Source organism: Palaemon carinicauda, chromosome 38 (genome assembly GCF_036898095.1).
Source record: "Palaemon carinicauda isolate YSFRI2023 chromosome 38, ASM3689809v2, whole genome shotgun sequence".
Taxonomy (NCBI): domain Eukaryota; kingdom Metazoa; phylum Arthropoda; class Malacostraca; order Decapoda; family Palaemonidae; genus Palaemon; species Palaemon carinicauda.
Window position 1 is genome coordinate 54,506,006 of NC_090762.1, and position 10,000 is coordinate 54,516,005.

The 10,000-nt window shown below is 36.6% G+C and overlaps 1 protein-coding gene across 1 annotated transcript in view; it reads right to left on the minus strand.

The window, feature by feature from the left end:
• The window catches only part of LOC137630197 (leucine-rich repeats and immunoglobulin-like domains protein 1), a 534,354-nt gene that overhangs the window by 38,668 nt on the left and 485,686 nt on the right, over positions 1–10,000 (minus strand). Inside the window, exon 3 of the mRNA XM_068361646.1 lies at positions 7,972–9,211. Coding sequence (XP_068217747.1) covers positions 7,972–9,203 — 1,232 coding nt within the window. The 5' untranslated portion in view covers positions 9,204–9,211. The remainder of the gene's footprint in view (positions 1–7,971; positions 9,212–10,000) is intronic.

Genomic DNA, 10,000 nt, shown 5'->3' on the forward strand with positions numbered 1-10,000 from the left:
AGTCCAGCTGATTGCTAGGCAGGAACGTTTTCAGTAGGCTATCACAACCTTATTTAAATAGGAATTAAACGCTACAAATTCAATTAGGAATTGTTTCATTAATGGGAATTAAAAGATAAAACATATAAAACAGGAATGCCCGGAACAATAAGGTTTACGAACTGGAATTACTAGAAAAAGCTATTTGTGAAAATAGAAGACGAAACTGTAAATAAGTGTTGTGTACTGAGGAGTTAAAAGGCGTCAGATACAAGTGGGATGGATTGGAACTTCGAATGAAAGACAGTAAGCCCAAAGAAAGGAAATAGAGCAGGCGGGTAAAAAGTGGGTGTAAAGACCCTTAAATAATACCTTTGACCTCTGAAGATGTTTGAAAAGCCTTGAATGAGGAATTTGAAAAGACCATTGCCGTTATTATTATTATTATTATTATTATTATTATTATTATTATTATTATTGTTGTTGTTGTTGTTGTAATTGTTGTTATTCTTATGCTTGTATGTCACCTTGATGTAGCGTCGAGTACTTGCAAGAACCAAATAATTAATCGAATCCAGTAAAGGTTACCAGAATATACAAATACTGCTGAAAATCTCCGTATATTAACGTTCGAACAACAAGACTAAATAAAAGGCCATTAGGAATTGTGAAATATTAAAGGTCCATCATAACCCATTTTAATATTTTTGGTAAGTCATGAATATAAACTTGCAGTCTTTTATGGCTAATATTTATTCGTGAAAGTAAACATTAATTATTTACGCATGATTGTGTGAATGCAAATAAGCTGGCATGAAAACGGTCACATGCATGTACTTCACTATACATACATTAGATCTTATGTACATTTCGAGATTGCTTATAACCAATGCTTTCTTTACAATCTCCTCACAAGCATTGTATAATCAGCGACCACAGAAATTTACATCTCTCCCTTTTTTTCTTGAGACCTTTCGCAAATGTCAGACTCTGATTATTCAACAGCCCTTCCACAAACTCTAAAGGGTAATTCGTCTCATGCTTCAATTCAACTAAACGATAATTGCTAATTTAATGGTTGCTGACGTCAGCACCATGCAGTGCTTCTCAAGGGGGCCATTTCGTTATAATGGAGACCAAATTACCAGAGAGTGGGTCTTGGGATGTTACTGTGCACAGCCTAGCAAACTGCATTGGGTCTGGTCGGTCCTTTTATGGAAGTCAGACGGTATTGGCTTAGACTCTTGTAGCCATGCAGGAAGCTTGCGACAGACCACGGGAGTCAGGTGAAAGCTGCTATGGATCATTATGAGGCTTCATAAACTAACAGTAGATAAGTGAAGATTTACTTCATTGTGAAGTCTCATATCAAAGTTTGGCAGTGCTTGCGCATGCGTGCATCCTGACGATTGGAAGTGGCCCATTGACTTCATGTAACATTTCTCCTGTATGGATAAGCTCGAACTCATTAAAGCAAAGAAAGTCGTTATTTGTATAAAAATACATTTAAATAGCTAGAACATGATTGTTCTTTGTATGCCACAATGTATTTAGTACACTAAACATTAACGTCTTAACCTCTTGTCATCATTTCCATGTTCCTTCATTAAGTATCTACTCTTTCATATTCTTAAGATTGATAGCTCGAATTCACTAACGATTATTCCACTGCCTTAACAATAAAGCAGACTTTAATTTTCTTTGGAAAGCCAAATGCAATGATGCTGTTTTCCATAAATCGTTTCTTTAGTAGAAATGGTAAAAATGACTTTGTAGTCTTTCCAAAATGTTCTCTTATTTTATCGAACATTTTGTCATTTTGTTACTCGAATTACACGGAATGGAATTAGTTTTTTTTTTTTTTTTTTTTTTTTTTTTTTTTGAGTGAGCGTTAAAACCCAAACTCTCAGGAGATAAAATAACAAGAATAATTTATTTTTAAAAATTGTCCGCTTTTTCATCCATGATTATATCTGGGGTAATAATAATAATAATAATAATAATAATAATAATAATAATAATAATAATAATAATAATAATAATAATATTTTCATCTTATCATCAATGGCAACGGAAACATAGGGAAGAAACATTTTAGTTTCTATAAGTCAAATTACTTATGTCTCTGTTCTTTTTACTGTAAGGAGCTCTAATTATATAAAATCGTAGCCCCCACTTTTGTACCTGAATCAAAATTACGTCATTTAAGACTGTTTATAAAGTACATAAGATTCTAATTCTTAAGTTCACATATTTTAAAGCGTTATTCATATCTCTAATTCAATTCTCATTGGTGAGAAGGTTCGATTTAGGAAACCTACTTGCAAGAACGGAGTAGGAACAATTATTTATTGTAATAGGATGGCCATTAATGGTAGATTTTTGTATTATGTTCCTAGAATCTATGCCTTATAGCATTTCTGTATCGAATTGGTGAGTACGGAAAACCTCTCTCTCTCTCTCTCTCTCTCTCTCTCTCTCTCTCTCTCTCTCTCTCTCTCTCTCTCTCTCTCTCTCTCTCTCTCTACAGTACTACATTGGATCCCTCTTTCTGGGTACGGCTCGTTTTTCCTTTGCCTACACATGCATAAAATATTCTGGCATATTCTTTCCACATTCTCCTCTGTTCCCATACACCTGACAACACTCAGATTACCAAACAGTTCTTCATTGAAGGGGTTAACTACTGCACTATAATTGTCCCGTGGTTACTTTCCTCTTGGTAAGGTTAGAAAAACCTCTTTAGCTATGGTAAGTAGCTCTTCTAGGAGGAGGACACTCCAAAATCAAACCATTGTTCTTTAGTCTTGGGTAATACCATAGCCTCTGTACCATGGTCTTCCTCTGTCTTGGATAGTGTTCGCTTGCTTTAGGGTACACTCGGGCCCACTATTCTATCTTATTTCTCATCCTCTCGTTTTTTGTTTTTTTTTAAAGTTTTTATAGTTTATTATATGAAAAATATGTTTTGATGTTGTTACTGCTCTTAAACTATTGTATTTCAGTTTTTCATTACTTCTCTTGTCGTTTATTTATTTCCTTTCCTCACTGGGCTATTTTTCCTTTTTGAAGCCCTCAGGGCTTTAGCATCCTGCTTTTCCAACTATGATTGTAGCTTAGCTAATAATAATAATAATAATAATAATAATAATAATAATAATAATAATAATAATAATAATGCTAACAGCATCCTTCCCTGTTTCTTTTTTACTGGCCAGTGTATTTTTTTACAATAAAAAATTCGTCGATGATCGGGAAAATAAGAATGATAAAAAGAATTTCATGAGTTATTATTCCTGAAGGAAATATATAATCATCAGAACAAAGAATTTTATTTTTTTTTATCATAAATGGCATTGTTACGATTATTTAATTGATTGTAATTTTCTGTATGTTATCAAGTTCTGTCTTTTGTCTCCTGCATATTGACTTCTGTACCCTGTTTATTCCTATCGCAAGTGTTGTTATTATTATTATTATTATTATTATTATTATTATTATTATTATTATTATTATTATTATTATTATTATTATTATTTGTTAGTCACAGTCTACGGAGACGTGATTTATAGTGTGGGGATTTGGGTTGCATCCAGCTCCTTTAGGCGTCCATATCTTTCCTCACTATGTGTGCTGTTTCAAGTAGCACGCTCTTTTGCCCCCAGTCCTTTGGCTATATCGGCTCCTATCTTTACAATTCCTTTTCAATGACCAAGGTATGGTTCCTAGTGCTCCTATGATTATTGACACCACTCATATTTGCATATTCCATAGCCTTCATAGTTCAATTCGCAGGTCCTGGCACTTTTCTATTTTATCTCTCCCCGTATCTTTTACTCTTGAGTCTGATGTTACTGCGACATCTATGAGGGATACATTTTTCGTTGTCTTGCCAACCAGAGTGATGTTTGGTCTATGTGCTTGTATCACCCTGTCAGCTCTTATACTGTAGTTCCGCAGTAGTTTAGCCTGATCATTTTGTACCACAGCTTAAGGTTGATGTTCGTACCATTTGTTGCTGCATTGCATTTCATAGTTTCTAGAGAGACTCAAATATAGAGCTTTAGCTACTGTATCACGTCGTTTCTTATATTGATTCGGAGCAAGTGCTGAACATTCACTGGCGATGTGGTTGATGGTTTCTTCTTTTGTGGAATGATCTTCCTAATCGGGTAGTTGAATCAGTAGAACTTCAAAAGTTCAAAGTGGCAGCAAATGTTTTTATATTGAACAGGCTGACAAGTCTTTTTATAGTTTATATGTGATACATCTGTTTTGACGTTGTTGCTGTTTGTAGAATGATTTATTGTTAATTTGTTCTGATCATATATTTATTTCCTTATTTCCTTTCCCTGTTAGAGCCCTTGGGCTTATAGCATCTTGCTTTTCCAGGTAGGGATGTAGCTTGGCTAATAATAATAATAATAATAATAATAATAATAATAATAATAATAATAATAATAATAATAATAATAATAATAATAATTTCTTGCGCTTTGACGAGGTGTTATTTCCGTTAATAGCGCGTTGAATATACAGGTATCTTGTTCTTAAGGCGTGATTTTATGCTGTCATTATAATTCTTTCAGTTTCCTTCTTAGGTTTTCCTCTTTGTATCCACTGCCATATTATTATTATTATTATTATTATTATTATTATTATTATTATTATTATTATTATTATTATTATTATTATTATTATTATTGTCGTCTCTACTTTAGAACACTAACTGGAGCGTTGAGAAACGTCTTTGGATTAATAATAGTTTTGACTTCACATTTCTATATTTTGAAAAGGCATTTGGCCGAGTAACATGTCAAGCAATTAGATGGGTATTACAAAGGCAAACGCTCTGGGGAAGACTCACCATGCTAGTAATATTTCGATACCAGAGTGCCAAATATAGTAAACTCAGTGACTGGCATATCTAATGAACTTAGGTAAATGTTGGTGTCAGTTATCATTGTAACGGATGTAGCTAGAAATGAGTCCAGAAATTGAATTTTCATGGAATCGCTTCAGTGCAGATGATCCAACGTTCACAGCAAAATCAGAGGAAGGGGTTTTGCGAAATGTTTGTTTTCTGAAAGACCGGAATGATGAGAAGACTGAAAATCAATTTAGTAGAAAAGAAAAAAAAAGAAAAAAAAAAAACAATCGTGGTTAATGGAAAACTATAAAAGCAAAGAAGTGACGCAGAAAAGGGCTGTGTGGATATTGTTGGGAAGGTGTGTGATGAAGCAAGTGTTGCGTACCGAATGTAATATGTGGTGTCACTGAAGATGCTCGGGATCGCAAAATATATATTGGGAAGAGATATTCAGTATATAAAATGCATGGGTAGAGGCTTAGGGTAAATACGGAAGAGAATAAAGAATGTGAAGCAGTGTTGTAATGAAAAAGCATGTGTCCACGGTCTGGGTAACAGAAGACTGAGATGGTTTGGACATGTGATGAGAATTGTCAGATAAGGAAATAACAGGTCGAGGAAGATATGTTGGAAGACCCACGGAATAAAAAAAAAACTGGCATTGGTAAGGCGAATGGGAATTCAGACAAGAAGCGCACAGTACAGAGGAGAGAGAGAGAGAGAGAGAGAGAGAGAGAGAGAGAGAGAGAGAGAGAGAGAGAGAGAGAGAGAGAGAGAGATGACTCTAATACTGGGTTGTTTCTTTTCCAATAAAAGCTAGGATATTGTTGCTGTAAACTGATATATTTCCTCGTTTTTATCATTCATAGAGGCTAGTGGTCTCTTACCTGTCCGTCCTATAAAAAAAAAAGAATAAATAAAAACAAGAGCAGGAACATTACGTATTTTTGCTTAGAGCTACGACAATAATAAACATTGATATTTGAGTCGTGTAAAGGTCTCTATAAAAAGTTGCTGTCGATTTCTTCTTCGTATACATTATGCTATGACTGAAAGTGTAAAACTATCCGAAAGGGTCTTGTAATGATACGAAGGCAGGGGGGTTTGCTAGATATGGGGGGGGGGGGGCCTCGTGCGGGCGGGGGGAGGAGGGCGTTAGTTATTGTAGAGGGGTCCCTTCTGCTTACCCTGATGGGTTCGTGGTAAATTTAAATGTACTCTTTAAAGGTTTAAAGGCCGCTCATGAATGGCAGAGGCAAGGGACAGTGACAGTGACAGTCCCCTAGAGACTGACCAAATATACATAAGATCAGCGCCCAAGCCCCTTCTCCGTCCAAGCTAGGACCAAGGAGGGCTAGGCAATGGCTGCTGATGACTCAGCAGATAGATCTATAGGCTCCCCCAAACCCCCCATCCTTAGCTCACAAGGATGGTAAGGTTGCAGACACTAATGGTACTATCGAGACTGAGTGGGACTCAACCCCCGACTGGCAAACACCAGGCAGAGACGTTACTTGCGTTACCTGCGTTGGAGATCCCACTCTCTTCGAGGCTCGCGTGTCATTTTCAATAAAGCACCCCCCCCCATAGCTACGCCACTGTACGAAGGGATTTCAAGACTGGTGATGCTGTATTTTCCTCTGATTCTGTATTCTGGTGCCTTTGGTTGATAAAACATGGTGGCGGTTGGTTAACAAATTCTCGTCAACTTCCCATATTTTATTTTTGAGCTAATATGAAGACATTTTAGAACATCAAGTTAGAACTACTGATGCGTATCATTATACTGTACATACTGGCTGTTGATTATGATATTTAAATTTTCCCGATTTTTTTTTGTTTTTTGTTACCGAGATGATAAAGTCCTTTTAATCGTATTCTTTTATACTAATGTTTGAAGAACTGAAGCGTTTCTATAATTGAAGTTTTTTTTTTTTTCAAATTCTAAATAGAATATTGCCTTCTCAGTTGGAAGTATGGTGTCAGTAAGGATTAATGTGGCGAACGCTTGCTCGTGTGCACCGGCCTTTAGTATTGAGCTTATAGATCTAGATACCTTTTCGAATCAAATTCCACAACATAGGCATCTGGGAAGAACAACTAGTATTCACAATGAAATTAGTGTTGGTAATTGATAAACCACAGATCAGTTGAAAAATCGTTCTTTCCAGTTTTTATGATTTTGATATTTCTTACAGAATTTATGAGGTAATTGTAGTTTCAAAATGTCGCCCATGGCTAAAAAGTCTCTTTTTCAACCTTTCAACCATTTTTTGGATTTCTAGACCCCCTTGAATGATTTAGTGATTTCAGGAATTTCCATTCGCTGTATTTTCAGTTTAATGCTTGATTTTGTAGACACTTGTTTTATCAATTAAGAAAGGTTTGTCTTTCTGGCCAGGCAGAGGGGAGGAATGCAAGTAGTATATTGGTTTCCCCTCTTGCTTCTGGACTTTATTTGCTTTCGCTCTTGCTCTTGTGCTTTTTCGACTCCCCTCTTGCTCCTTGACTTTTTTTTGTCTCCCTTTTTTCTCCTTTGCTATATTTATGTCCCCTCTTGCTTCTTGATTTTTTTTTCTCCCTTCTTACTCCTTGACTTTTCTGTCTCTCCATCTTGCTCCTTGACTTTATTGTCTTCCCCCTTTCTTCTTAGCTTTATTGTCACCCCCTCTTTCTTCTGTCTTCCTTTGCTTCCCTTGGAGCTCCCTGGATTTATGTCTTCCCTCTTGTTTTTACTAAATTCTTTTTATTCTGAATGTCGATAAAAGTTGCAATAGCAAAATAGTCATATATCCCATTATACAATAATCAATATGTTGGTGTTTGGTGTTGATATCTGTATTATTCTGGAAGTTTTAAGTGCAGCTATTTATATTTTAACTAGTGTTCCAAATTTATAAAATGCGCTGATCCAGGAATCGACTCATCATAACTGTTTGCAAACCAACCATACAATAGTTAAAGGTATTATAAACAGACACCTATACTGATAGGAAACTGAATTGTTCATATTTAATGTTATGAAGGCCTGATAGACTGAATCAAGACAATACCTGATATTACACAAATGTTTTAATTGTAATTTTTTTGTTATTAGTCCATACAAATGTAACATGCCTTACCTTGATATATAAAGCCCACGAAGCTTATCTGGTGCTGCACACTGCACATCAGGAACTTTAAGAGAAGTGTTGGATGAGCTTAGAAAGGCAGCCAGCCACTTCATGGAGCAGTTACACACTATGGGATTTTCACGAAGATCTAACCTCTTGAGAGATCGCCATCTCACTTCAGTCTCCTCTAATACTTGGAGACCGTTGGCCCGCAGGTCAATGTTCTGTAGGTTTTCTAAGGAAGAAAATATCCCCGCTGGTAAGTTCTGCAGCAGCGAGTTGTGAGATAGGGTGAGGTTCTGAAGATTCTTGCAGCCGGAGAGGGCATCAGGGTGAAGCTCAATCAGATGTGGACTTCTGGATATTTGCAAGATGCTCAGATTCCCGAGTTCTTTGAATGCTCTAGACCCAATATGGGTTATCCTATTTTTACTCAGGTAAAGGGATTCCAATGTTGCTAGAGGGGCTAAGGCATCGCTTGGTACTTCAGGTAGGATATTGCCATCGAGATTTAGCTCTCTGAGGGCGCTGAGGCGCAGGAAGGCCATTTCGTTGATGGTGTGTATGCTGTTGGTCTCGAGGAAAAGGCGAGACAGCGAGTCTGTTGGAAATGCCAGGGGTGGGAGGCTAGTTAGCCTGTTGCGGCATATGTGGAGGGATTGCAGAGACGTTAGATGCTGGAGAGCAACAGTGGGCACATGCCTGAAATAGTTGTCGCACAAATCAAGGACCTGAAGAACACGCTGGCCTTTGAACGTGTCTGGAGCAAGGATGTGAAGTCTGTTGTGGGAGAGGTTTAGTACCGTCAGTTGTGGGACATCAGCCAACACTCCCAAAGGCAGTTCAACCATGGAGTTTTGGCTCAGGTTAAGAACGGTTAATTTTCTTAAGCCCCTGAATGCCCCTATAGAAATGGTTGTTAGTTGGTTATTGGAGAGCTTGAGCTCCCTCAAGTTGACCTGCTTCTCGAAGTCTCCGTCGCTGAGAATTTTGATAAAGTTATGGGAAAAATCGAGGTCCTCCAGTTTTTCCAGCCAAACCAACGAGTCTCCAAGGTTGCTAATAGAGTTATGGGCCAAATTCAAGCGCCTTAAATTGGGATTGAATAATATAGGAACCACGTTTACTCCCACACTAACGCATCTGGCGCTTGGCGTCTTGTCGTCGCAGGTACAGCCAGGGGGACAGAAGGCCTGCACTAACTCTACCACCCAGGCCCAGGCAAGCAGTATGGCAACCATATCTGAAACTAAAGGAAAAAAAATATCAGAATTTTTTGTTGTAACTGTACTTCCTATTAGTGCATTATACATAAAGGATTGACTTACATTTTAGAAACATTGTATCGTACAGATAAGTGAATCGTTATTTATACCTAAGACTGTACACATTCTAGACATTTGAATGTGAGTAGAGCAAATAAGTTAAGCAATTTGACGAAAAAAGAAAATCCTTATTGCTTCATTCACAACAATAAAATGATCAAGTTTAATTTCATTATTGGAAAAATTAGAAAACCAAATTTTACAATTTGACTCCTTAGCTATGTTATATCAAAAGATGACAATTTAGCCTAAAATATAGGAAAAAACGATTACTAAGCAAAAGCATACCTCCGCCTCCTCTTCCCCAATCCCCGTAGAGAACACAAGCAAAGCAATTTATTAAAATCTTACTCCAGATTAATCCCAACATCTAAATCCTTATAGAAATTTATCCATAGATAACGTGAGGAAAAAAAAAAAAAAAAAAAAAAAAAAAAACGAAATACCCAAGGTGACAGAGGTAACAGGAGCCCATGGAAAATGAATGCTATGAATGGTGAACTCTGATCTTTTGACACGTAAATGGAAACAAAGTACCAAAAAAAATTGTATTTTTTCATGATACGACACTTATACCCAAGGGAGAGTTATATGGCCTGTTGAAGCACGTGTCATGTGTATCGGTAGCTGTGCTTTACGGTGCATGTGAAGTACGTAAATACATCAGTTATGTAATTTTTTACGGGATCTCTTTTTTTCTATATATATATATA